Source organism: Passer montanus, unplaced genomic scaffold (assembly GCF_014805655.1).
Source record: "Passer montanus isolate IOZ18808 unplaced genomic scaffold, ASM1480565v1 scaffold17, whole genome shotgun sequence".
In the NCBI taxonomy this organism is placed as follows: Eukaryota; Metazoa; Chordata; class Aves; order Passeriformes; family Passeridae; genus Passer; species Passer montanus.
This window is the reverse complement of record NW_024364270.1, coordinates 8591007-8618850: the sequence shown is the minus strand read 5'-3', so window position 1 is coordinate 8618850 and position 27844 is coordinate 8591007. Positions and strand designations below refer to the sequence as shown.

At 37.2% G+C, this 27844-nt stretch overlaps 1 protein-coding gene across 2 annotated transcripts; it reads left to right on the top strand.

Moving 5' to 3' along the window:
* Positions 1-990: 990 nt before the first annotated feature.
* Positions 991-27500, top strand: RASSF9 (Ras association domain family member 9). Of its 2 annotated transcripts, none has more exons than XM_039704153.1 (2): positions 991-1244; positions 23725-27500. In XM_039704153.1, the coding sequence occupies exons 1-2, from the start codon at positions 1198-1200 to the stop codon at positions 24998-25000; spliced, it is 1323 nt and encodes a 440-aa protein (XP_039560087.1). In that variant the 5' UTR covers positions 991-1197; the 3' UTR covers positions 25001-27500. The 2 variants fall into 2 exon arrangements, with proteins under 2 accessions (XP_039560087.1, XP_039560088.1); XM_039704154.1 differs by lacking the exon at positions 991-1244 and adding an exon at positions 1313-1846.
* The last annotated feature ends 344 nt before the right edge of the window (positions 27501-27844 follow it).

Sequence of the window (27844 nt, the reverse complement as noted above, 5' to 3'; positions counted from 1 at the left end):
TCTGGTAGGCTCCTATTTAATCATTGCCCCTGGTTGATAAAACAATTCCCTATTGTGCTGTTCCTTTGGGCAGCCACATAAAGAATCTGCCCTGCGAGGGGAAAAAATAAATGGAATTACTTACATCTAATATGTAGCTGTTAAATTACTACAGATATGAGAGGGCTACGGTGTGCTAGGGCTGTGCACAGGAATTCCCACCTGCCCTGGGACTTTCACCCGCTGGCATCAGCCTTTTGGGCACAATGGCTCCTCTTTCCCCTGCTCCGCTCCAAATTGGAGGGCGGGGGGTAGGAATAAAAGATTTTTCCTTCTGAAGCTTTACTCCAAATCACTCATTCCCAGAGGGTTGCTATGAACAGGAACCATGGTGTGTGTTCACTTCCCTTCTGGCAAAGCCAGTTTAGAATAATAACAAAAAAGGTCGTGGAACAGCTTAGTACGAATCCAGTCTTTCGTGTTGCTGCCTCGCTTGTTCTCTGCTAGGCCACATTTTCGAAGGTGTATTCAGTCTGTAAAGGCTTTCATGCAAATAGCTCGTTTACTTAAAAGTCCACGGAGAGCAGAGGGGCCACAGCGGTCTTTTCCCCTTCATCTTCCCCGTACTCGTTCAACCCCTTGTGAAGAAGTACCGAGGTACTGAAAAGGCAGGTTATTATGCATTGAGAACTGGTGTGGCAACTGTGGCTTGCCCTTCATTAACGTGAGTTTAAGCTGAGCGACTTGACCTGAAGTGGCTGGAGCCTCCCGGGGAAAGTTTTCAGGGCTTTTGAATGTGTGTGTGTGTGTGTGTGTGTGTGTGTGTGTGTGTGTGTGTGCGCGTTTTTACGGAGTTCCACACGGGAGCAAAGCCCCCTGTTCCCCATTTGCTGCCTGCTGCCCTGAGGGTGACAAGGCTGAAAGTTTAGCAAGTTCTGTGCATAACTCCACATCACAGGAGCAAGTGCGTATTCCCCCCCTCCCCTTTCTTTTTCCTGCTTCTAAACACCTCCTTCAAGTTCGCAGCTGGGCAGGACTCCAAAGGTGCAGCAGCAGCAACAAGCTGGAGTTCAAAGTTAGCAGTAAATTGCACAACTTCCAGCTCATCGCTACGCTCGGTGACTATTAACAAGTTGGAAGGCGCTCAGGCAAAAAAATAGGGGAGAAGGGAACACCCTGGAATTGTTTGGGGATCGCTGATGTTATGCCGCTGGGATCATGGCTCCTTTTGGAAGGAATTTATTGAAAACCCGGCATAAAAACAGGTAAAGTGCGTGGGAATGTGGAGGACCAGGTAGGGCGCCATGGGATGAATTATTTTTTAAACTTTTTGTCTGGTTCTGTGGGCAGGATGTGTTATCGGCAGCGTGCCGCTCCCGGCAGCCGAGCTGCGGGGCTCACCTGCGAGCGGCAGCCGGGCCGGGGCAGCGGAGGGCAGCGGGCCGGCGTGTGCCGAGGGAAGAAGGGGCTTTGCCCTTGCCCCCTCCCCCCGGACCTGTCGTGCCCCTCTTCGCTCTGGCTCTTTTGATTCCTGGGCAGTATTTTCCGTGAGCGGGAGGCAGCTCTTCCGGACTTGGAGCCTTCCCGGCTGAGCCGAGGCGAGCAGCGGCGGTGCCCCGCGCTGGGAGGGTGAGGCTGCCGGGCCGGGAGAGCCGGCTGCCAGCCCGACCTTCGCGTCCCGTCGGCGGCAGGGGGAACCCGGAGCTCTTCCCCCGCCCCGGCGCAAAACTCCGCGAGTTTCTCACGGGAGGGCCGGGCTCCAGGCCCCGCGCCTTAGCCCCGTTGCCCTGGGAGGTTGACCGGCAGCCTGCAATCCCTTCGGATCAAACCCGTGCCTTATCTTGTCCGCTGGCTGTCAGCCTGGGAGGTGAGAGCATCCCCCCCGCATCGAGCTCTCATCGTGGGGAGGCGCGGGGGGGATGTTTTTTTTTTTGTTTAGCCTTTAGTATAGGATGGACTTGTACTGTGTATACTTTTTTTTTTAATTAGAAACCTCTTCAGAGGGACTGTTGCGGTCCTCTGGTCTGCTACTGCGAAGTTTCTTTATGGGGACTTTGCCCCTTACGCTGTACATGCTTCCACATGCCCCACACGCGGGCTGCAAAAAGGAGAAGGAGGGTTATGTAATAATGTCAGGTGCTAGGGTGGTACTAGATTTTTTAAAGAGTAAATTTTCTTGAACCCTATGGAATGTACAGCGGCTGAGCCCAGGTAGCTAAAGCTGAACAGAAACAGGTCACTGGAATTTCGCTCAGTGAGAAACTCTAAAATCACTTGTAGTCTCATCCCCATTTCACCTAGTGCTCTTCACAGAAATTTAGTTTGTATTTAAAGGAATACAAAGATGATCTTTTCTATGAGGGATATAATTGAACTTTAAATAGTCTTGTAAAAACATGCTCTTTCTTTTCCATGTTTGGCTTTTGGTTCACACATTTGATATATTGAAAATTATTGGGGGGGGCCTTGTATTTGCTGGGATTGTGTAAAAATGTTAAGTTAGCATATTATATTGAATACAAATTATATTGTGACAGTCAATGTTTAAAAATTGAATACTATTTTAGAATTATTAATATTGTAGTTTACTGATTAAACAGCATATTTTCTTAATGTGTCTGAAAACAGTAAAACTTTGGTATAATTCTCTTGTGGCCATTTTTTGTTTAGAAGATCTAGAAAGGTGGACATGAACTTTTCTATGAAATTGCTTTCTTATAGAGCTGGAAAGTTATTACTCTTAAAGTGGATGTTTTGTTCCTACAATCACTTCTGTGAATAAGGATTAATTCACAAAGCACAGTTCCACTGTGTTCAACAGTGAAATTGTTTCTCTTTTGGGAATTTACAATATCTTCACACTAATTGCATCAATCTCATTATGTTTGCTGATGTGACACTTTATTCCTCAGGAAAAGAAAGTCATAATCCAAAGCTTTAAATAGGCAATAAAAATTAAAATACCAAAAGAACCTTTGCTGGTTCATCTAGGACTTTCTATTCATTTTATCCTCACATTCCCAGAAATAAATAAATGCCTCTAATGGCTGAGAGGTTTTGTGGCAATCAGAAGGGGCTGTGTGGCCACAGAAGTGTAGGGGGAGGGGGTCAAGAACAAAGCAAACTACATACTTCCTAAGATGTGTTATTATCTATTCAGATATTTAAATTTCTGCATATGTTATGTCAGCTTTGATACTGAATTTTGAGAATTAAACTTTGCTTATGCAGTTAGTAAAATGGTTTTGCAGCATGATTGAAGAGATACGTAATAATTATTTCTCATTTTAATTTTATCATGGTGAACTCATTTGAAATCTTGAGAAGTGAGCTTAAAATCCTTCATTGTGTTTAGGCTGGTAGTTGGAGAGTCAGAACTTGTGGCTCACTACTTTGTCTAACTACCTGTAAAGAAGGACCAAAAAGGGACATACACAAATGTATATCTTTAACCTGCTGCTGCTTTGTAAAATAGGCCTAGTGCTCATTCGCATTTTTGGAAAACTCAGCTTTTTCCTTTTTCTCTGGTAGTTCTTAATGACCATTTGCTACATGTAAATATAACTCCTGAAAGTTGTAAGATATGCAAATGAGGAATAAAATCTCTGTTTACATGAGTACATAAAGCTAAGTTGAGGTAACAAAGGTAGGTGGAAGGAGAGCCAGAAGGAAAATGAAGGCGTTACAGTCATTTGCTCAGATAACAAGATGACACTACTGTAATTAGTGCTTGTCTTGCAGCATTGCCCAGAGGTTCCAGATCAGGTCCCTGTTTAGTAGTAGGCTCTTCACATCCAGATTGTAAATTGTCAGTTTCTGCCCCTGAGACCTCAGAATTTAAACAAAGAGGTTACACTAACACTAACTAAGTCTGTGTCTGAGCAAGAGGCGAGAGACATTGTCCATTATGTCATGAGTCTTTAGAGAAAGAAACTAAGATTAAACCTCAGGAAAACAAAGCCTGTGCTGAACTACTGTTAGTATTTGAAAAGTCTTCATTCAGTATTACTCTCTTGGGCTTCTGAAATGTCACTATATACAGAGACAGCACAAAGCCCATGTAGCCTGTAGATCACTTAAGCCCTGGTTTGATTTCAAGGGAGTGACCTCTAGGATTGTGACTCCAGCATATGTTTCTTGTCAAGAAAGACACAAAAGTGATATTTCAATATCTTTTTCAACAGCTATAATAGTTTTTTACAGTATTCATTGTTCTTCTCTGACAACCAGAAGTAATCACAGTCTCCAGAATGTGTATGTGCTTGCACTATGTCCCCAGGAGAACAATACTTCCAAGACACCCCACCCACTTACAAACCCAAATGTGCACAGCAGGGACAGGTTGTACCCTCTAAGGCAACAAAGGAAAAGTGAAAGTTTCCTGCAGGACTAAGGTTTTGCAACATGAATAAATTCAAGGGGATTTATTTTTATGCAGATCTCTTAAAGATGCTTACTTTGAGCGTGAGAGGAATGCTCAGCTCATATTACACTACAGAAGTGTAGTGAAGGCAGAAATGCTTAGCTGAAGGTGGAGGAAGTGAAAAGGCGCTGAGTTCTTTGCTCATAAGGTCTAGTATTGATCTAACACGTTTCTTTGCACAGAGACAAAACAGCTCCCTATCCAAATATGAGAAATACAGAACATAGATAGTGTTTAGGTACCAAGGTTTCACATTGTATTCAATTTCCTGGTTGCTAAGCAGACAAGAATTTATGCTGTATTGATTTTCAGTAGGATTAAGACTTCTCTGGTCTTGGGTGCTAGATTTGATCACTTTTGAAAATGGGTCTTTAAGTTTATTTAAATACTTCAAGGATATCTGGGTCTATGTCACAGTGAGAAAACTGACCTCATTGCTATTTCTTTCATCTCAACCACCTCCTTGGGTTTTGCACATAAACCTTAGACAAAATTGTTGAATCTCTACTATTTCATTCATGTTGTAGCTGGGATCCTGAAAGGGAGAGGGTACAGATAATCAATCTTGATGCTGTAGGACTGTCCTGTTATGTTCAACACCTTGAGAAACATGTTTTGCTAGTGTACTTCATTCTGGTCCTATGTTTACTACAAAAGTTTTTACACTCTGTTGGCATGCAACAATTCTGAACACAGAGTAGTGTTTCATGATTAAACAATTGTGTTACAAATCTGTTAATATTTAAATATATTTACTGGTTTTGCTTTTCCTTCCTGTATTTTTTTTCTACCTTTTACTGTTTACTATTTTCCACTGTTTCCCACTTTTACTCACTGCCACAGGAGTTAGTGTTTCTCTGTAGGAGGGAAGACTTATCTTGCCTACTCTTTAATTCTGCTTTTCTTTAATCAGCTCATCTCTGGTTCAGAAGTAGAAAAAAACCCATGTATCTCCATTCAGTGTTATGGATAGAAGAGGGAGTTCTTCCTGTCCTGACAGTCAGAGGCCCCTCCCCAGTGAGAGACACATTCAATTATTCTGTCAGTTTATATATTACAGTGCAGGGTAGTGAATTAGATTAGAGACTTCATCTATCTGATACTGACTTTGCATTTCCATGATCCCTCCCTTTCTCCCTCCCTCCAGTAGTTTCTCATTGCATCTAGTTAGCCCAGTGATTTGTGTATTGCTCTGAACATCTCTTCTGCTCTACCTACGGTTGAGTACACCGCTGTACATTTTAAACCTTGATGAAGTAAAACTGAAAATGCTCAGCATTTAGGTTTGGACTGGTAAAGCTCTTGGAGATCACCTGCATATCTGAATGAACTGTGTATGACCCACACTGTAAGTCTTATGGGATCATGTGAGATATCTAATACTTCTCTTGGATGAGCACACCTGGATAAAAGTCTATGTGAAGCTATAAAGGTTCTTTTTGGTACAAGACTACGAAGTATTTGGTATGTATGTTGGAGAGGGTAGATAAAAGTTTTAGAATCAGTGGTGCTACTTGTGTTAAATTTTTAGATTGAAAAGATGGTGCTTGTTTTGTAATGGTAGAATGCATTCTTTTTACCTATTTTTTTAACTTTTCCCTGAGTGTAAGATGTATTAGTGAATTATCAAAGAAGTTGGTCCTTTTTGAGCCAGACTTCATACATTTTAATTTATTTTCTGGTCTTCCTTGGAAATTTTCTCTGGGGTCAAAATGGTTGCACACATTTTCTAATAATCTTTGTACATATTTGTTCACTTCACTTTCAGGAAGAGCTTTTTGTCTAGCAAAACACTAACCTTATTTCTAAAGAGTTAATTATCTACTATTCCAGGAGGGCAGGCAGCAATTTCATCCTGAAGGAGTAAATAAGACGAGTAATAGAAGTGTAATACTACACCATCTAAGAGCATGACTTTGGTTAAATTGAACCTAATCTGAAACACTAATATAGTGTAGAGTTAGGCTGAGAGATACTTTTCAGACAAAACTCCCCCTTTTTTTTAGTAAAACATTAAAAAGAGGAAAAATCTTGCTGGTCAGTGGTCATTTCCTATTTTACTGTTGAAAAACTAGTATTGTGCATGAAGAAAGACACATTCCTAAATAAGTAATTAATTCAGTAGACAGAAGTAAATTTTTAGAGTTGGGCATTTTAAAAAAAATCTATTAACTTTAATGAGAGTCAGTGATAATCACAGAGTAGTACCTCCTGATTTACCTCTGCTCAGAATAAAAAAGTTTTTTGTTTGTTTTATATGAGTAATAATAACAATTTAAAACTCTGGTCTGAAACACTATTATTTGAAAACATTAACATCTCATATGCTGTACAAGCCTTAATTAGTTCATCCAGCTTCTATATTTAGTATGTTGGTAAGTCCTTATTAATACTGACAGAAAGGATGATGCACTATAAAAATGTGAAGACCACGCATTAAGTGAAGCCTAGGACTGAATGTTGGACATGGTGGTACCCAGCTGTGTGCATGGGTAACTGGGCTGTTATTGTCACTTCCATTGTTTCTCTTATGTGTTATGGTACTCTCAAGATCATGAGTTTCTGTCTTCTTCTCTACAGTGTTTCTGTGCTAGCAATTCCTCAGGTATCACACAGGACAAAACAGATAAGAGTTTCAGGAAGCCTTGTCCAAAAGAAGACTTTTTTGAGCATGTTTCTAGAACTTGACTCAAATAGGCTGCAGGATTAACCACATTGCCTTTTCCTGGTTTGACCTAGCCAGAATTACACTTATGGTGCAGGTGTTGCAATAGTGATAACGATACCAATTTTTTTGTGACCTCAAACGCGCGATAAGATTACATAGTTTTCCTTAGCAGTAATTTGGGTGTTAATATTTACATGCCTCAGGAAAACAAGTAGGACATGACTAGACAGTGTAAAATGTGTAGAAGTGCAGACTGTGAAAGCCAGTTAGTGGGAGAGGTAAGACTTAGATCTGTGAGTTCTTTTATTCTAGTCCTTATGCAGTCCACTAAACATAGATGCCATGCAGGAAAGTGAGAATACACTGTGGATTGTTTAGGTTTGATTTCATGTGATTTTTCTGAGGAATTTTTCAATGGTTTAAAATTTTCCATAATGTTAAAAATGTCTTGTAAGGAGCGTTTTAATGTCACAGAAAGAGAAATAAATAAAGAAATTCCATGAACATATTAATATATTTTGAGGTGGTTTTGTGAAGTGAACTCAAAAAAAGAAAATCATCTGCAGAAACTAAAAAAAAAAAAAAAAAAAAAAAAAAAAAAAAAAAAAAAAAAAAAAAAAACAAAAACAGAAAGGAAGGTTCTCAATGGTAATGATAATAAATTGTCATGTAATTGTATATAATAATATGATAATAATATGTCATGTAATGTGGTAATGAGCAAAAGACATCAAACTTGAAAGAAAAATTCTAGTGCATGTTTGGTACATCTCTCATGCACTTTATTTATACCCTTTATTTGAAGATGTGTTTCTCTTTCACCAACTTTCTTGTTTCATTCCCACTCCTGTCTGCCTGAGTGCATTTTTCCCTATGTCAGTCTGAGACATTTAAATTGAAGTTTAGATTTTTACTAGACATGCATTTTTGAGCATCAGCATTAGAAGAAGCCAGGCTATGTTGTAATCTTGGAGGAGATATAAACCTCTGTTTTTCTGGGTTGTGGTTGTTTTTTTTATGACTTTTTTCCACATTAATTAGTAAGTTGCAGAATAATCATAGGAGAAAAACATTTTTATAGATATGGTGTTTGCTGTGAATATAATGTATAATTTCTTTATATTGAGGGTCAAAATCATTAATCTGATTAAGTTGCTTTCTTTATTCCTCACCCCTGTTTGCTTTCTTTCATTGATGTAAAGAGTTCAAAGTTACATATTTCCTATCATAATGGTAAATAGAATAATCTCTATTAAAAAACAGAATATTTTATTTTTCCTCCTTTTAATAACACAAAAATATTGACGCTTAAAATAAATATGCGAAAGCATAATATTCTCATGTTCAAGGACAAAATCAGGTTTATGAAAATTTAATAATCTATTAGCTCTTGTTTTGGTCAGGTATAAATATGTTTACCTTAGTTTAGCTTGTAAGGGTTTATGACCTCACTGGAATAATGCAGTTGAGTGAAGACTACTAATTTTTAAGAGAGTCTGCCCTTGGGTCTTGAACATGCAATTTGCTTTGTGTTAATAGATTCCATCATCCATGTAGAACATCTTACTTTGCTTTCCCCAACCTCCTTCAATTCAAAGGAATTCTTTCTACAGTGGGTATTTTCCACTGTGAAAGCACTTTTAAGCTACAACGTTTTTCAGAGCAGCAGTTCAGACACTGTTTTGATGACCTAAAGTATACCTCATTTGCCATAGGAAGTTATCAGATTTTGCTCACTGATCAAAGAGTGGTTTAGTGATATTTATAAATGTGGGATCTTGTGCTGAACTTGTTCAGCTGCTAATGTTTTGGTTAGTAAATTGATGTTCTGAACTGCTGTTTCTTTGGACATTAGCTGTTGACAGACTTCCTCTGGACTGATTGCTAAGGCACTGGATATCCTTTTTTAACTTGATTATTGCCTGTATCTCTCAGGGCCACTCTGTTGTTAACATCCTGCTTTACTGAAAAGCCCTGCACAAATTCAGTTTTCTAATGGCAATCTAGGATTGGTATTGACTTTACTGCACTTTCACAGACTCCTGGTACTTTAAGGATTAGGTAGATAACTAATAATGTTTGTTTACCCATGGAAGTTCCTACAGGTGTCTGACAAAGATCTAAATTATTTTTGGAACTGCAGTTGTGAATGGTCACAGTACTTTTGCTGACACTCATACTGCTCCTGAGATTCAAGTACACAGTGAAACACAAATGTCAAGCTCCCTCTTACCCTACTTGAGCCTGCTGAAAATCTAGGTATCTTGTCATCTAGGTACTCTTTGTAGTTAATGGGTACATCTAAACACTTCTGGAGGGCAATTCATTTAGTCTTAGACAGGCTGTCAGTATGGGATTAGTCACCCTTTTGGAGGTGCCTATTTTATGCCACTGATTACAGAGGAAGGTCAGAAAATTATCTTTGACTGCACATCAACATTTTTAAATAGCTTAAGGTAGATGATATGAGCACCACCCAATCACTTGTCATGGAGCATGCTCAGATTTGTAGAGCAGGTTATTAACCATCTTTTGCACCACTCATTTTAGAAATTAAAAAGGGAAACATGAACGGAGAGGTGAATTACAGGTAGATTATGTATGATTAAGGGAGAACCATCCCAACAGCATGGATGTCTTCCCTGACCCTGCCACAAAATTCCTATCTAGTTTTGGGCAAGACACATAAACCACAGTTTACAGAGCTGGTTATTCACTGTGTGTTCCTCACTTGCTAATTCAGTGTCCTGTAAACACTTTTTACGTAAGGGCTGAGCAAAGGAGGTTTATGGATGTCTTACTTTGCATGTGTCTGTGGATGTTTATTCAGTTAGAGTGGGAATTTAAATGAGTGAATAGCTTTGGTTTGTAAAAGGGAGTTTTTTCCCTACAAGAGTATGTGGAGATAAATTCTGTAATGTCAGAATTACAGAATTGTGAAGAGCAATTGAATACCTGATGATAAAGGATATATACCAAAAGTTTAAATTTTGAAAAGTGTCCTCTAAAAGGGTTGTGCCATAGATAGGAGAAAAGATACAAATAAAAATGCACAAGTATTGAACAAATGTAAGCAATAAGGGCTAGTTTTATGAAGGTGCCTAAATGTAATTCCAGTCACCTAAGAAAATTTTTAAGAACTTCGGATGTTTAAATTCTGACTGGTAACATTCCCCAGCCACCTCTACTTCTAATATGTCTTACACTGGTCCTGAACACCATGCAGTTTGTCCTTCCCTCATTATGCATTTTTCAGGAAAGTCTTGTGAAGTTGTTCTAAACTGAAATTCTTGCAGTATTTCATCTTGAAACTGCTTAATTTTATGCTGGTTTAAGTTGCAGTAAGGCAGACAAGGACAAGGATTAGTGTTGCAAGCTTCAGAGAGAGAAGGGAATCAGGTTTTGGGTTGCTGTACTAATTAATATTTCTGGGTTTTTTTTATGCAATGAACATTTGAACATGATCTAACAGCATCTAAGTCCTGCCCTTTTGTTCATGTTTCTGACTGCTTTAGTTCAGTTCTTGCTGAACTTGCTGGTGTCAGCAAACCCCATTGTTAGGAATTCAACTCTTTTGTAGTATTTTCTGTGGAAGTTGAGATGTCCAAGAGAGCATTATGAATTTTCAGCAGCAAGGGAGATATTTGGAAGTTATCATATTTGGTGTCTGCAATGCCTCAGTATGTTCCGTGTCCTGACAAAACTGAGTACTGTCTCTTATATGCATTTAAGTGAAGCAAGTAACCACTGTAGCAGAGAATGAATCTTTCTATGGATACACTGAATCAAATTAATTTTTGTTGAACTAAGTAGCATGGAAATCTTTAACAACATGAATTTTTTCAGTACTTGGCTGCATGCTAAACATATTTCTTTGTGCTAAAGCATTTGTGCCTGGTAGGCATATATTCAGTATAAAAATGAATTTATGACAGCTTGTGTCGAATGTGATCACAGAATGCATATGTATACCTCATGTACTGTCACATATGTACAATAAAATATATTACAAACCCCAAATTATTGTATATATAAACAATACATGCAAAAATAGCCTCTTCTGTAGATTGCATATTTATGCATCTACATATCACAAATCTGAGTACACACACCAGCCTGTCAGAAGTGACAAACAGAATGTGCACATGTCACAGAAGAAAGCTAAATATGTGTATTTCTCCCAACATGACAGAGCTGTTCATGTGGCAGAGGGATGCATGCCTTCATCCACCTGTCACTGTGGTAACCACTCAGCTTATGAAGTACCTTGTTAAAAGGCATTTTTATCCTCCCTGAGCTATGAAGCCATCTCAGTTGCTCATATGTTGAAAGGATAGCCACCTGCAAAGACATTTGGATATGTGAAATAAACATAGGATTAATTTGAATGTCGACTCAGTCTGACTTTCTGTGAACTAATGACAACAAGTAATTTTCAGTGTCACAGCCTGCTTGGGATAATCACTATCCTGCCATAGATGTGTCTCACAAAACTAGCACCATTATTTCTCAGGCCTGCCTTGGTCTTCGGTCATTGACACGTGCTTAGCTTCAGCTGTGCCCACTGCAGGTTTTTGGCCTCTGTCTGCTCTCTCTGTTCATCACAGTTCTCTCGCCAGGAGTTACCACCTTTTCAGTTGCATTAAATTTTTGAAGTTTCTTCCTAAACTGTTCAGTCACATTTGGATGGCTATCTAAGATGGTTTAACAAGGTTTTTATCTTTATGGCTTAATTCATCATGACTCATTGGAGATCAGACAAGAAGCTCAGCTCCAGTGGGAGGGTTGTGATGGACAACTGACATGGTTATGAGCCTCTTCCAGCTGGAAACACATTATCTGAACCCATTATGTCTGCCATAGAATAGGTTTTGGGCTTAAGTCATAATTGTTTAAATATTTTAGGATTCACATGGCTTTTTATCTGAATCACATGGAATGTCTTTCTTCTGCAGTGATCTTCCTTATGTTCTTACAGCTAAAAATTGGGAGGGGATGGGCGGGCTGTTAGACTCCATTCTCTGTATCGCTCTCTTGTCTACACCATTCTTCTTTGCATTAATTTCATAAATTTCCCATTACTCTTGGCAATCATTATGATCCAGCTTTAAACTTGCCTCCAGATAGGAATTCATCCCTTTTTGCCTTTCCTATCTGTATTGCTCAGCTGGCTAGAGCTAGTTTTGCAATCTCCTATGCCCTCTTTACGCATATACATTGCTTGGGAAGAGCACAGTTGGTGAGGTTAACAATTTATTTCATTAATTCAGTAGCTTCTTTAGAGAAGATGTGGTTGTATTTCAGAGACCTTATCAGCCTGTGGGTGACTAACTACATATTGAAGCATTCATTGATAGGCAATTTTAGAAAATTACTTGAAAGCATAAGCTGCACAAATCTCTCAGTCTGACAATGGAGAGTAAAAATGCTTCAGGTTTCTTTTTAAAAAAATTATGTCCACTCTTCTCGTTAGCATAATTATCTAGTACTCAATTTAGCTCTTTAGAATGAGCATTTATATAAGAGTCCACTTCATTATCTCATCTTTGTTTTTTCCTTTCAGCTCTTCAAATACTGTAAGTAATGGAACACATTTGTCACTGAATTGTTTTTCAGAAAGTTTGAGGCAGAAATTTGAAAGAAAAAAAGAAAAGAAAGAATTTATATAAATTAAGTCTTGCTAGAACATCCTTTGAGGTGATGTTTTTCAAAATGATTTAATGAAAGCAAATGAAATGGGAAAGATTGTGCAATGTAGTTTCAGAGTGGGGTGGTTCACAGTAAAATTGATAGCAGTACGTATAGGAGAATATTAAAGCCCATCCTGTCTTTCTCGCTCCTAGCAAACTGCAGCAAGATACTCAAACTGGTTTTTATGATATACAAAAAAGCTGTGTTGACAAATCATTAGATTTTAAGAAGTTAGGAAAGGGTAATGATTGATGAAATTGTTGAACAGCTCTAAAGGCTTGCTGTAACATTAAGAGCAATCCTAAGCCCCTTTTCCAGGCTCCTGGCCATTCTCTACCTTTCCCTTTGCATTGCTGCTATTCTTGCTTGACACCATAGAACCCAGATGAGTATTTTTTAAATTTTGTTTCCTGAGCCTGAGTTTAACCTTAGGATTGGCAAAAAGAAACCAAATCCATCTGGACATTCCATTCATTATGAATGAGAAGAGCACTTGTCTCACATGGTGCCACCATAAGCAGAGAAGAGGTGCAAAACATGCAAAGCATATAAGGATTTGTAAGAAGGTAACCATCCTAGCCTCCTTCAGATCAGGGAGTATTGGAAAAGGAGCATGAAGTCTTATTATTTCCTTGTCTGTATCTCATTCCATTATTTAACTTGCCTTTTTATCATCTGTCTACATATAGTGCGCTTTGTTCATGTTTTGGCAGCTCAGACCCAACCTCTGAATATTTTGTGTTTGTTTCTTCACTGAGCAAAATGTCAACAAAGGCAGGGGAGGGAAGCAGTACACTTTTGCCTTTCAACAAAAGCTGAACTGAATTTCATGGAACCACAAAAAAAGAAAAAAACCAAACCCAACCAAAAAACAAACCAAAAACCAAACCAAACAAAAAACCCCTTCATACTCTCAATGCTTGGAATTCCCCTCACTTCTTTGATCTCAAAAGTTCATAAACAATCAGGGTACTTCTAAAAGGCTGTTATAAAAATTCTAATGGGAGAAGTTAGATAACACAAATTTCTATGAACTGTAACAGCAATTCTGTCATTTAGAAACCTGTCTTCCAAATGAGTCGTAAATTTTTTTGCTTCCTCTATACTACTGGAAGTGATGGAGTTTTAAACACATTCTGTACATTATTAATAGAAGCTCTGTAAAGTTTGTAAAGTGTAGCCAGTGCTTAAATATGCATAGGCACTTAAACACAGAAGCAATTTGAAGATTGTATTTTTGCAATGTAGCAAAGTTCTTGTGGTAGATGAAAAGTACCAGTGGCATTTTCATGTGTTCACTAGTGAGAACTACCCACTGCTCAAAATTAAGATGTAGCATTTACTGTATTGATATTTCTAAACTTCTCGTGTTGCTCATTAACACTGAGGAATTTGAAAATGTCTGTCTTCCCATCCCCCCCCCATCATGATCTAAAGAATTACTATCGCTGAATATGTCAGTGTTTGTTTTGGCTCTGGAGTTTTTCCTGGATCTTCCATTCCTGTATAACAGCTGCTTCCTCAGCAGCAGTTGCAATATACACATCAAAGCATGTTTTCCCAGTAAAGTAAATTGTTGATGTTACTGTTACTCATCTTGGAAAATATTTTGGTGGACAGCTAGTTCTCCTCTCCTTTTCTCAAGCCTCCCCCTCCACTGTGTTATGCTACTCCAAATACAGGCCTGGTATGATAAACGTGTTACCTGTCATGACATTTTGTGCACACGCCACGCTTGTTGGAATTCCAAACATTTTTTTGACTAATACCCACTCACCAACCTTATGACTTTGACTATACAATTGAGAAATGATGATTAGTCTGACAGGAAGGTAGATTTAAAGCAGGTGTAATTTACAGAGAATGAGTACCCTTAGGGGCAGAGGAAAATTTCAGAGGTATGACAGGAGGAAAGGGCAGGGGCAGATGCAGTCTCCACTGCAGCCTTTGCACTTGCCTGTGATTGTAAGTGAAGGGGAGGACCTAGTAAGGTTTTGGTCAGCTTTGCTGAACATCTGCACTCGGCCCTTGCAAATGAGGTTTTGCAAAACAATATTGGCCATTGTAGCAAAGACATGGAGTCCTGTCATTATTAAAAAGAGCAGCAGGGGAGTGTTTAGGTAAATCCATCATAACTATTGCTCTTATCTAGTGAACAAGGTGTGTAGTTCCTCTTCCAGTATGTCTTACTTCTGTCTTTCTGTAGTGCAATATGCTGAGTTAGTGTAATTTCTTGGCTTATTTTCTATGTAGTATAAACTCTGCTATCCATCCATTTAGCAGATGATAGAATTATTGCTGTCACCCCTTGTTGGTCCTTCTTCTTGTCTGCTTTAGTTTCCGTTTTATCTGTTTTAAGTACTGTCAGGGCATTTTTCCTTTTTTGATTTTTCTTAACAGTTGGTCCCTGTTCAGACACCTGTTTCCAAGCAGTACAGTTATTAGAATGAAGCACATGATTTCCCATGGGATTTTTACCAAAGTCTGACATTTCAAGTCAGCAGCAGTCTGGTGTGAATGAGTTATTTGCAGTAAAAGAATTATCAGAATTATTTTCTTTAAACTGTCATACCTTTTATGTTTTCATTCTATAAAAAAATAATGCTATCCCATTGCAATTCAAAGTTATTCCACTGAAATTTGTCACAGAGTACCAATATAGTGTAAAGTGTTTAGGTGAACAGAAATTTCAACTACAGATCTTTGTTGAATTGTAATGTATGCAATTTTGCACAGTAGCTAAGGTGGTGGCATTTCTCTGCAATGAAGATGAAGGACCTACTTATAGTTTTAAGTAGATAAATTTTAATTCATATTGGATATAATTTGCAACAGCTGTTGCTAATTAAAATGCTTCATAGAGCCTTCCTGACAGTATGTATATCTTGCTGAATTAAAAATTTATGCCTTTAAAAAATAACAGAAAAATGAACATCAAATTTATACCAGGAAAAAAAGTGTTGTAACTAGCTAGTTATAAAAATAAGCTTTCTTTAAATTGTTTTATTTTTTCAAATATCTGAAATATTTCAATTAGAGCATCCAAACTACTGTGTATATGTGTATGTTTGAAAAAGATCACTGGCTCACAAGATGCCTAATTTTCTTTTATTTTTAGTAAATGCCTATGCACATTTCTGTAAAGGAGGAAGTTTTATCACAGAGCAAGATTAAATGGATACAGAAGCAGATGGTAGAGAGAAATTTATTTCTCTGTATAAATAATAATTATTTTGTTTTCAGAAGTACTGTGGTGCTCTTTCCAAGTCTTCCTGAGGCATTAGGACCACACTGATTATCTGTACCAAGAGCTTTATTCTCACAGTTAAAGTACCAGTTCTGTCTTGCCATGATACCCTTCAGGTGACCTTTTCTCTGCCTTGCATATGATGCAAAAGGGAAGAAGAAGCAAGTTTCTGACATGTCATGTATGGAATTTCTGTGTCCTGTATGACATGGATATTAACTGTGCCTCCATTAATACTGTTTTTAGGGACCTGTGGAGAGGAATGGTAATGCAGTTAGTTAATAGGCTCATTTGAATCCCTAAGGCTTTGAAGTAATTCCAGCTTCACTGGGTAGTGAGAGAGCAGCTACTTCCTCATTGCTGCCCTTAGGAAACTCAGAAGTGTGTCATGTACTTGGGCAGGTGGCATACCAGGATTTGGCCTTTATTACCTTTTGAATAACTTTACAGAAGGGGACAGAAAGTTAAGAGAAAAGGTGGTTTAAATGTGAATAGTCTGAATAAACATAAAATGGACTTTCAACATGAGCCATTTATTCCTGAAAGGTTGACATACTTCTGACCCTAGCTTTCATATGGACTGTGTATTCTCTATACCTTTAATGTTTAAACTCACCTTCAAAAATCTCTTTGGATCAAATTAAGTTAGTTTCTTCCATGCAAGAGCTGCAACACATGGCCCCAACAGCTTTACCTTTTTACAAACTTGACAGACAAAAATCACAAAAAGCCAAAATATGTTTTAATCTTTTCTTTCATAATGCTCATCTATTATCTCATATATACACATATATACACACACACACATATATGGTAACATGCTGAGATTTTGAAAAAGAAACAATAAAAGCAATAAATACAATAAAAGCAATAATAAAACAATAAAAGCAGTGTTATCTAAATGGTTGTGATAATGTACGTGTTTTCTATGCTTTGACTTCATATTTGGTTATTGACTTCATATTAGGTCAGAGGTCTGGTAGAAACAGCATTCCCACACCATTTCCAAAAAATCATTGGACATTAGGAAAAGGTTCTTCACTGAGGGTGGGGTTGGGTACGAGAACGGTCTCTTCAAGGAGCTGGTTATGGCAGCAAGCCTGTCAGAGCTCAAGGAGCTTCTGGATGATGCTCTTAGTTATATGGTTTAATCTTAGGTAGTTCTGTGAGGAGCAGGGTGTTGGGTGTTGTTGATGATCCCTTTGAGAGTCTTTCAATTTGAGATATTCTGTGATTCTGTGGCTGATATTTGCCTTTATATACCCTGACATGTAAGAGTCACTGGTATCAGAAGCTCTCAAATTATATGTAGCATGTGCCCTATGCTACAAATATAGGCCATTTGTGTCAAGTAGGTAATATTGTAATATCGGCTTCTTATTATTTCCAGCAAGTAGATATATAATTAAGAACCATCATATTTTTGATTGATATCTTATCTTTGATGATAGTTATAGCTCAGATCTAAGAGATAACAGAGATTAATAATCTTGGCACTGAGATAACAAGGTTTTCAGAAATTCCATGAAAACAAGGCAAGTTTTCTCTGGGCCCTTGCACATGGAAGAAGCATCTGTGGGTGTTGAACAAAGACCATAATACAAACACATACTTCCCAACAGGCATATGTGTGTGCCCCAGCAGCATGCTCAAAGACCAGCCCCTTGAAAACACTAGATTATTAATTGCTTAGTGTGTCTTTTTTTCCCAGGATGGCATTGTGACACAGCATTTTCAAAGGCAGTAAATGGCTCAGGCACTGAGCAGGCCTGGCTGGGAGGTTGTTCCCCCCTGTGCAGCGTGGCAGGTGGGGGATGCAGCACAGAACGTCTTGCTGAGGAGCTGGGAGCTTATGGATTGAGGAAGAACAGAGGGACTGCTGAGCAGCAGAGCCCTGCCTGGGTCTCCCTGAAAGTGTTACATTTCTTAGTGGACTTCAGGAAAGCATCTAGATGGCAGACCCTGAATCTCTTGGCAAGGACTGCTCTGCAAGGATGCAGTAGGCAGCAGCAAGATTGTGTCTTAGAACTTTTTTTCCTTTTCCATTGAAGAAAGTGAATTGTTCTTAGTGGCATCTTGGCATAATGTAGGGGTTTGCTTAATGTTTAGAAGTATTTTGAACTTACTTGGGAAGCAGCACACCTATGTACTCTGGTCAGCTGAGGACCCCACCAATGCAGTCTGTAAATTATAAAACATCATCTGATTTGTTGGAGATTAGGCTGTATGTGCTATTTGAGAGGGCTTAGGCTGTCATAGAATAAAAGATGATTTTCCAAAAAAATTGGGGAAAAATTACTAAGATATTTTACAGAAATTGCTTTCTAGCATGAGCTTTTTGATGGAAAATTTATAAACAATTAGGAGTTCTGTGCATTTTCAGGGAAAAGGTTAATGCATTGCTTGGTGTGTGATCTATTTTCACCAACTGATATTTATTCCATATAAATTGTTTCAAGGACTGGGAGGAGAAAAACTAGTGAAATTTTTGGTCATAAACATAATCTCAGGTTTTAATTCCTTTCCTAAGTGTTTAAAAATCAGTTAATCAGTTTGATTTATTTTCGTAGAGGGCATGTCAAGAAATATGGTAATATTGAAAAAGGAGTTAATTTTTATTTTTTTGATGGGCGCAGTCTAGAAATAATTTATTTCAGTGAAGGGAGACAAGGTTTTTATCTATGCTTGTTTTCACAAAGGCAAAGTATTCTTTTAGTGTCCATTGTATTTCAGAAACACTGTATTAATTTGCTAAGAGTATGATATGGAAGTGATCCAATAGAATGTTTGCAGAAATTAGTCGAGAAAAAGAAGCATCTTGTACACATGAAGGTAAAATTCTAAAATGTAGGGGGATCCCTTTATTTGATTGGCATGATTGGTTGTAAAACTGATATACTACATATTTAGGGAGACTATTTCAGGAAGGCAAACAATGATGTTTGATATGTATATTTTTGGGCCAAACATGCCTTAAAGTCAGTGAATATCAAAAGTGCCCCTTCCAGCATTTAAGCCATCTCATATTTTGACTTTGTAAAGTGACCTAAGTAAATGTTTTTGTTTTGTCGGTACGTTGCTGGAATGTATTACTTTCCCCTAGGCCTGAAGAATAAATTAACTAATTATATATCTGACACACAACACTCAGTTTGTGCTGGTGTAATTAAGACTGTGTGAGGTCTAGAGTATGATTGGGATGGGGTTTTGGGTCATCTTGAAGAAAAACAAGGAGCAGAAGGCATGCAAATAGCAATCAACCAAGCAAACAAAAAGATGGGAAATGTACTTTTGACTATTATTAAGTTTAAATTCCAATCTGGTCCTAAGTAATTAGTGGCTTTGTAAAAAAAAATACAGACTTGCATGTTGCTGTTATCATCAATACTTTATAGTCTTAGAAGTATAAGCAGAACGCTTCAGTAATCAATTCAAAGAAACAGACTTCAAAACAGAACTGAAAGCTTCAAAGCCTGTTCACTGCAGGATTATGTTTTTGAAAAAATATAAGTTGCCTAGCTAGTTTTGAAGAAATTGTTATTGCGGTCATCAGGAAACCTAAACATTTAAACTGAAAAAACACTTTGGTTGTTACACTCCTATTAACTGCTAGATTATTTAAAATGCTAGTTCTTTATTCTTTCATGTCCTTTACAAAACTACAGGACAGGAAATTCAAAGAACCTGTAAATATGAGAAGGTTGCCTCTCTGTTAAAATGACTGTTTAAAAGCAGACCTTGGGCCTGAAGATTATTACTTTTAGTATTGCATCTCAGAAAAAAAAAAATGGAATTCCTGTTAATGACCAAAATTTATTCAAGACCTCTTTCTTAATATTGAAATGAATTAACAGATTACCTTATATATTACTGGCTAAACTGAACAGTCAAGGTCTAAACTAAGTTGTGAAATTATGATGGGTAGGTCCCACATTTAGTTGTGTATACTAAATCAACTGCTGCTGTAACCATTCTTGTTGCATTTCTTTCAGGTAAACCAGAATCTGAATTAATCTCACCTGAATGAATCTGATTGGGTTAATCTCACCTGATTTTAAGTTCCTGAGAGGGAAGTGTTTGATTGAAGGTGGCTACATAAGTCTCTTGTAGTAAATGAAAGAGAGAAATAGCTTCCTCTTGTGATAGTTCCCAATGATCAAAGATGGGCTAGGCAATAGGGATTCTTCTTGGAAGTCTTCTCTCAATGAAGAGGAATTTTGATGGTGAATTTATACTGAAATCTTAACTTTCAGATGAGTTCCACTTCATAAATGCAGAACCTGCTCTCCACTTTCTAAGAGGAATGCCCAGTTTAACAAAAGATGTTTCCTAGTACTGTCATCTTCTTGCATCCTGAAAGCGATTTTTAGTAATTGGTATTCTGTGACTGACAAAATGATGCTTCATTTTTGTTTGGGACTACCTGAATTAAGTGTGAAAAAAGAATTAGACAATACATTTTACTTGAAAGGTCCATGGTAAGGTTCCAGTTTGCCATTTTTAGTGGAAGGTAATAAAAAACCACTTTTGATATTTTAAAATATGTTAGAATTCCATGGCAATGTAAGATTATAAATGTCTGGCTAATTCTTTTTGCTTAGAAGTAAAGATCAAAAATTGAGTGGAGTAACTGAATAAAAATTAAGATAATATATGTTGGGACAAATGCAGAAAAATTAATGAAAGAATTTCTACTTCCCCATGTTGCTTTGATCCAAGAATTACAGAGATGGTCAGAAATTCTTTTAATTTCTTCCCTACTTTTCTGTAAAATGTGATAATTAAAAGATGTAGGTATATACAATATACATATATATATATACACATATACATTTGTAAGTACATATTTTCATGTATAAGCTACTTGATTTCTTTGTGAACCTGTATGGTCATACATTATCCAATTGTGCTACTAAGTTACATTTTATAGTCAAAATAAAGAACAATCATTCCCCAAGAAAGCTGAATGTAAAAGGTCTGGACAGACAGGTGCATCATAACTGAAAAAGTTACAGGAGGCAATAAACAGCTAGAAAAATGCTGAAAACAGTAATTTAAAATGTTGTTTTTATGTCCATATTGTTTTTAGGTATCCTGTAGAGTTCGCTTTACAATATGCCCGTGTGTTTCCATCAGAAGTTTGCTTAACTCCTGCTGAACTCTGTGGGAATTCCATATAAGAAAGTATTGTGAAAGTATTTATCAGTGCAATAATGATGGGTTGTCTAGGGGCTCTGCAGATTTATCTGAATATTTGCTAATAGCACAGAGAGGAGCTGGCTTCATGAGAAAACTTGAAAGGAGCCAGAAGAGACAGTGGGCCTCTGCTTAATCCACATAATCAGTTACATACTGAAAATATTAGCTAGAAGAAAATATGCCAATCAAACAAAACAAAAAATAGGAAGACTTTTGATTTGAAAACAAATTGCATAAGACACTCAGAGAAATGCTAGAAGAGACTACATTTATTTCCTGAAATGTATTTCCTAATTGCAAAAGAAATGAGGAAAGATACAGCCTGAATTTACTGCCTCAGAATCCCAGTATGGTATTTCTTATATTTTTATGCCTCTTTTTTATTTTCAGTACTTCTATAAATTTAAATTCAATGACTGGTAATATACTTGGATTTGTAAATCAATTATTTAGATATCAGTAGCGAACATGGTTTGAGGCACTGTATTTTTCATTATTCATTTTGCATAATTTTATGCATAATGATTTGTTGCTTTTTTCTTTTCATATCTGTAGTGTAAAGCAAATACTGAGTTATTTTTAGTCACAACTGACTTACGTTGCAACTGGCTATTTACCTGAATTTCACTTAACTGTCAATCTGTTAACAGAAAAAAAAATCACATCCTGCATATTGTAAATCTCAGAGGACTTATAGATATTGAATTTTTAGTGTGTGACATACTTCAGAGTAATGCCATTTAATCTAATATGATCCTCCATTCCTCCCCCCCCCCACTTAAACTTGAATATTACTCTTTCTTTGTGCCACTTTGCCATTTTCTGTGTCTGTGATATGTACTTTTTTGAGAAGCAGTCTATGAAAACATTATTAACTTTTTGAGCACCAGTTTCAAGAAATAATTACTGTAAAATTCTGGTCTGTCAGGGGGAGCTGTTGGAGAGGGAAAATGATGCTATTACTCAGAGTCATCTACCAAAACACACATTTTACAGAGAATGTTCCAAGACCTGAAGCAATGTAGTTGGACAGTGCAATAATACTAATAAACTTGCACTTGTCAGTTTTATTAGTATTCATTTGCAGTTGCCTTTCTTTTAAGGATTTTTGCCTCCTGGTCAGAGTGGCACCTAGAGATGAGTCAATCATAGTTCAATTTATTGGATTGCAGTGTGTCTGTCATGTTGTGTAATAATTAGGAAAAACGAACAAGCTGGATTGCTTTACTAATCATAGGGTGTAACTGTAATTAAGCCAAATAAAACTCCATGCTTACTACAACTCAGAAGACTAAAAAATTTCTGTGATAAGTAGTCCTAGATGGAAACAAAAGCTCTATTGCACCCTTTGACTATGGTCTGAATAGTTATTTTCCTTTTCAAGACTTCTCTATCAGACTATGTTAAACCTCTTTCATTCAAATTAACTGCAAGGGATACTAGAAAATCCAAAGACATTTTTTTCCTCAGGGAATTTACTGTTTTATCATTTTATGTGAGAGGTCAAATCATCAAGTCTGGGCAAGAAGAAAACTATTCAAGGGGAGTCTTGAATACAGGAATATCCAGGCAACTCTGCCAACATAGGCCCACAGCAGTCCAGGACCAGATGGGGGCAAACTGAAGAATTAGCTGTAAAGTGAATTCAAACCTTTGGTCAACTGAATTGCTGTCTAGGCACTGGAGCTAAAGGAGCCATAATGGGATCTCAGACACCTGGAGTTAGATATCTCAGTGTATAAGGAGGCACCAGGTTAATAGCACATTCACTGTAATTCATAAACAAACAAGTAAATAAACAACTAAATAAAATAACTTTTTTCCTTTTCTTGCATTTCTGTATAATTTCAAGTAACAAAATGCAGACCCATGTATGTATTCTCTTGAAGCTGGTATTCTCTCACAATTCACTGGAATTCAGGCTATTCAGGCTGTTTTGGCTCTTCAGGAGGGGCAACAAATTTCTTGCCACTTAGTGAAAAAAAAAGCAAAACAATTGTTTTTATGCTTGTGTGGGTGCAAGTGTGGCAGAAGAGCTATAGATTTATCCTATTGTTAGATTCATTGGTGGTGTTCAGTCATCTTTCCTCAGTCCATCTATGTTCAGTGCATTCTTCCCTTCAGAAGCCATTCCTAATAGCTTAGAAATGTCTGTGTAGTCTTTGTAATGAGAACAAATATGAAGATCTGGAGGCTGTGCTGTCCTAGGTCAGTCTGAAAGTGTAATGCAGATTGCCAAAATTTAATAGACTTACTATGTATACAAAACCAAGATTTGATGAAAGACACTTTGTGAGATTCTCATTCAGCTGGAATAGTAATAATATTAAAGCAGTAGTCAATTAAAGCTGTTACTTAATCCAAAGATATTTCTTCATGCAATTTAAGCAAGTATATTGTCTTGTACAACAATACATGAGTTTTTCAATGTGTTGGTCATATCAGAGCTATAGTAATTATTCATACTGTCTCTGCCATTGATATGTAATTTATACTTGGTCTCTTCTTGTTTTCCAGATCTCCCAGCAAGGACATGGCTTCAAATGAAAGAGAGATTGTGGTTTGGGTTTGCCAGGAGGAGAAGATTGTGTGTGGCCTGACAAAGCGTACAACTTGCTCAGAAGTGATTCAAGCACTGCTTGAGGAACATCAGACAACATTTGGAGAGAAAAAGGTCCTTTTTGGAAAACCGAGTGATTACTGCATTGTAGAAAAATGGAGAGGCTCGGAGCGAGTGCTGCCTCCCTTGACAAAGATTCTGAGACTTTGGAAGGCCTGGGGGGAAGAGCAGGCTAATTTGCATTTTGTATTGGTAAAGTCAGATGCTTTCCTCTCATTTCCACTGTGGAAGACGGCTGAAGCCAAGGTAGTACAAAATGTAGAAAAGCAGTGGGACCTCAGTCCAGCAAACTACATGAAGATGTTGCCGATAGATAAGCAGAAGAAAATTGTGAGGAAGACTTTCCGGAAACTGGCCAAGCTTAAGCAGGACAGTGTTCAGCAAGAGAGAGACAATATGGAGACACTGATTCATCTGATCATTTCTCAAGATCATACCATTCATCAACAAGTCCTTAGAATGAAAGAACTAGATATGGAAATTGAAAAATGTGAAGCAAAATTCCATTTAGATCGTGTGGCAAATGATGGAGAAAATTATGTGCAGGACTCGTATTTAATGATCAATACAAGTGAGGCTGAGCAGCAAGGGAGTAGGCCAGATGATCAAAAAGAGATGCATGACTATTTGAGCAAAAGTGAGGGAATTTTACAGGTTGAAGAGAGACTGAAACATCACAAACAATTAATAGAGAACCTGTGTGCTGAAATTGAAAGAGAAGTACACGGTATATGCATGGAAAAAACCGGAGAGTCTGTTCGCACAGAAGGAGCAGCTAATGCTGAACTGGAAACCTCAGATTTGGAAAGTGTAAAATATGAGCTGGAAAAAAGTATGAAAGATGGTCTGAGAATCAACTCATACCTGAGCTGCATCCAAAAAGAGCTTACATACAGGGACTCACTGCTTCAAAAGAAGGAGAAAGAATATGAACTTCTTACAGAAGAATTTAATTTACTACATGTTAAGGACAACATTGAAACTAGGCTTCAATCAAATGAAGAGCCATCCAAGGGCAGTGGCATCTCCAGTAACAGCATTGCTGTTCCTGACTTTGTTCATAGAGTGACTAGTTTGGACATAAACGATACAGACTCTGACACTGGAATCAGCTCTACACACAGTCAGGACTCTGAAATAACTGCAGGGGACATGGTGCTGTTGTCAACATAGTTGAAAACAGTTATGCATTTTTAAAATTATATTTTGGAGGATATTTATAAGAATTAGTAAACCTGTCGTCTTGAAAGTTAAGCTCTTCAAGGTATTAAAGCTGTGGCACTGCTTTAGCAAAGGTAAAGGGTGTCTATTTATGTCCTTAATAGTGTACTTGTGCTAGAATACTATGTGCTAGAAGGGCTTAACTGGTAATAGGTGCAAAATTGTTGACTTTGCTAGATCAAGACAGACTGTTTAGACTTCGTAATGTTGATACTCAGTGAAATGGGAGCATTCTGACTGGCTTGGACCAGAAGTTTGGAGAGTTCATATGGTTTGGTCTTTGGGTCTGCTCCTGCATCTCCCTAGCTTTTTAGGAACGTGAAGTAGAGACTAGAGAAAACTAGACCAACAGCTAGATTTTCTGGTCTGTTACATTAGCTTTATGCAGATGGAGTTTCCTTGCTATGAAACTGCTGTAAAAGATTATATAATTGAGCATTTAATATGTTAAAAAATAGTTTTTATGATAATGTAGAACAGAATATTATTATTTCATTTATTCTGTATTTTTAAATTCAGTTTATATATAATATCAGGATGATATTTTTAAAAACTCCTAAGTCCCATTTTAAAAATTACCTTCCACACATGGGTTTTTAATTTTGATCCTCTTTCAGCAGCTTTTATCTGCTTTTAAGATCCCTAAACCCCCTACTTATCTGTTGTTACCCTATAGTTGCCCCGGTGATGTTTAAATCCACACAGTTCCTGCCAGCAGGCATGTCAGGACTGCTTACGTCCTGCTTGTGTGAGACGCTGAAATCCCAGGCTCACACCTAACCCTAGGGGCATTTTCAGCAAGACTTTCTCCTGCCTATCTCACCGGTTGGATCCAGCGTCTTAAGCCTCCTGAAATCATGACTACCAAAAAAAGAATAGCAGAAGCAGCAGGTAGGAACCAGACATTTTAGTCTCTGGCTAGACACTGTTTCCCAACAGCTAGGTAGCAACTATTTTCAAATAGCAAGTAGGTTTTCAAATCCCATCTCGTACTGCTTTGGAGCAGGAACCTATAAATCCTTCTTCCTCAGTGAGGACTTTGGGATACAGCTAAAACTGATCCACTTTATATAGTTAATAAAATATTGTGCTTCTTTACCCAATAAAATATTGGGTAAAATAAAAAATAAAAAAAAAGGAAGGAATGCAAAACATAAGAATTTTACAACTATGTGGTTAAGTCAGTTTTTTCATTTAGGATGTGGTAGTTTATCTCAAACCCTTCTCCAGCATATTGCTGTAAGTCCAACACAAAGCTGTAGAATTGAAGTGTCTCGGTTACCAAACAAGATTTCTAACTCTCTGCTAGAGGCTTTGCTAATGGAGAGCACATGTATAATTTCTGGTTGCAGATCAATCTGTTTAATAATTTTGATTGAAAGAATTGAATGGAGAAATAATTACAATATTTCTGAATAAAGTTCAGTTCTGCAAAATTCAAAACAATTATGGAATTAAGAGCCTACAAAGTAAGCAAATGGACAGTACCTAGAAGGTGTAAATGTAAAATTCTTTCACATACACTGCTTTCTTTAATTTTCTTCTCCTAAGTGTCTGTCAACCATGTGCTTTCTAAAATGACCAAAGTGCTAGGACTGCTGATTAGCACATATTTAATGCAGAAAAAGAAAAAAAAAGAAAAAATATAGAAAAAGCCTTTTCTGAAAAGAAATTTTTTGTGGTTTATTTTTTGGGGTTTTTTTTTTCCTAATCCTGGCTATTATAAATAGTTTCTGTTTCAGCAAAGTGTGTTAGTTGCCTTAATATATTTTGTATTGTATTTTTTTCATACAATGTTATTTGAATGCTTCAATAATAATGTGTAATATTTAGACTCATCAGCTCCTGATGGAAACATGTGTATGAAATATATTATCTTTGTAATAATTTATTAACGCAACTCTGCATCTTTTGACCTCTGTGGTATCATTCTAAAATGTAGTTAAGCCCAGAGCTCTGAATGCTGAGAGTAGACTAATGTATTCTATGAGTTCTTATGAGTTTAGTTACCAATAGCTACAATTTCTATTGAGTCATTTTTTTATATATAATTACTTAGAGGATAGAGAATTGAAACAGAGTAATATACACAGCTGTGCAGGCTAGTACAAGACCCGTGGGGGGAAAAATTAATTTCCACTCATACTCTACCAGATTTATTTTGCTCATAGGAACTTGTGTGGATTCTCTCAACTGATCTTTATCCACACTTGGTAGTTGATTGTACCTCCCCTGCAACTTCTAGGTCTTAAGAGTATCACTGTGTTTTAAAAAGAAAATAGGTAAAATAGGTTGAAAGAGAGTATTTCTAAAAAAAATAAAGTAATATTAAAAATCCAGTGTTTTGAAGCATTTATTTGAAGTTTGTACTTTGATATCTCAAATAAACTTTTTTTGTTTCAGAATTTAGAATGTTCAAGATGATTAAAGACTGTGTGCACTCTTTGCTGTTTATCTGCTTCTACACTTTCCATATATTTGTTTGACTGGGTTTTAGGATGCTAAAAGTATTCTTTATGAACGTTTATGCTCCTCACTTCGTCCTTTGTCACAGCTATATATATTTTATTTTAGTTTAAAATTCCCATCATTTAAAATACACAATAAAAATATCTGGATCATTTACTGGCATTCCATTAAGCCAGTTGGCATATCCATCTTCAAATCTGGTTTTATTTTATAAAATTTTATATGGACTACATAACACTTACTGACAAAAGGCAGTTCAAGTAAGTTCTGCATAAGAGGAGAGACAAATGATTGCATGTTGCCAGGTCAAATTGAGCTTCTCATCTG

Excerpts from the sequence above, each read along its gene's own strand:
- RASSF9 (XM_039704153.1), top strand. The coding sequence starts at position 1,198 with ATGGCTCCTTTTGGAAGGAATTTATTGAAAACCCGGCATAAAAACAG. Across the intron at positions 1,245-23,724 it reads AAAACCCGGCATAAAAACAG|ATCTCCCAGCAAGGACATGG; the intron begins GTAAAGTGCGTG and ends CTTGTTTTCCAG.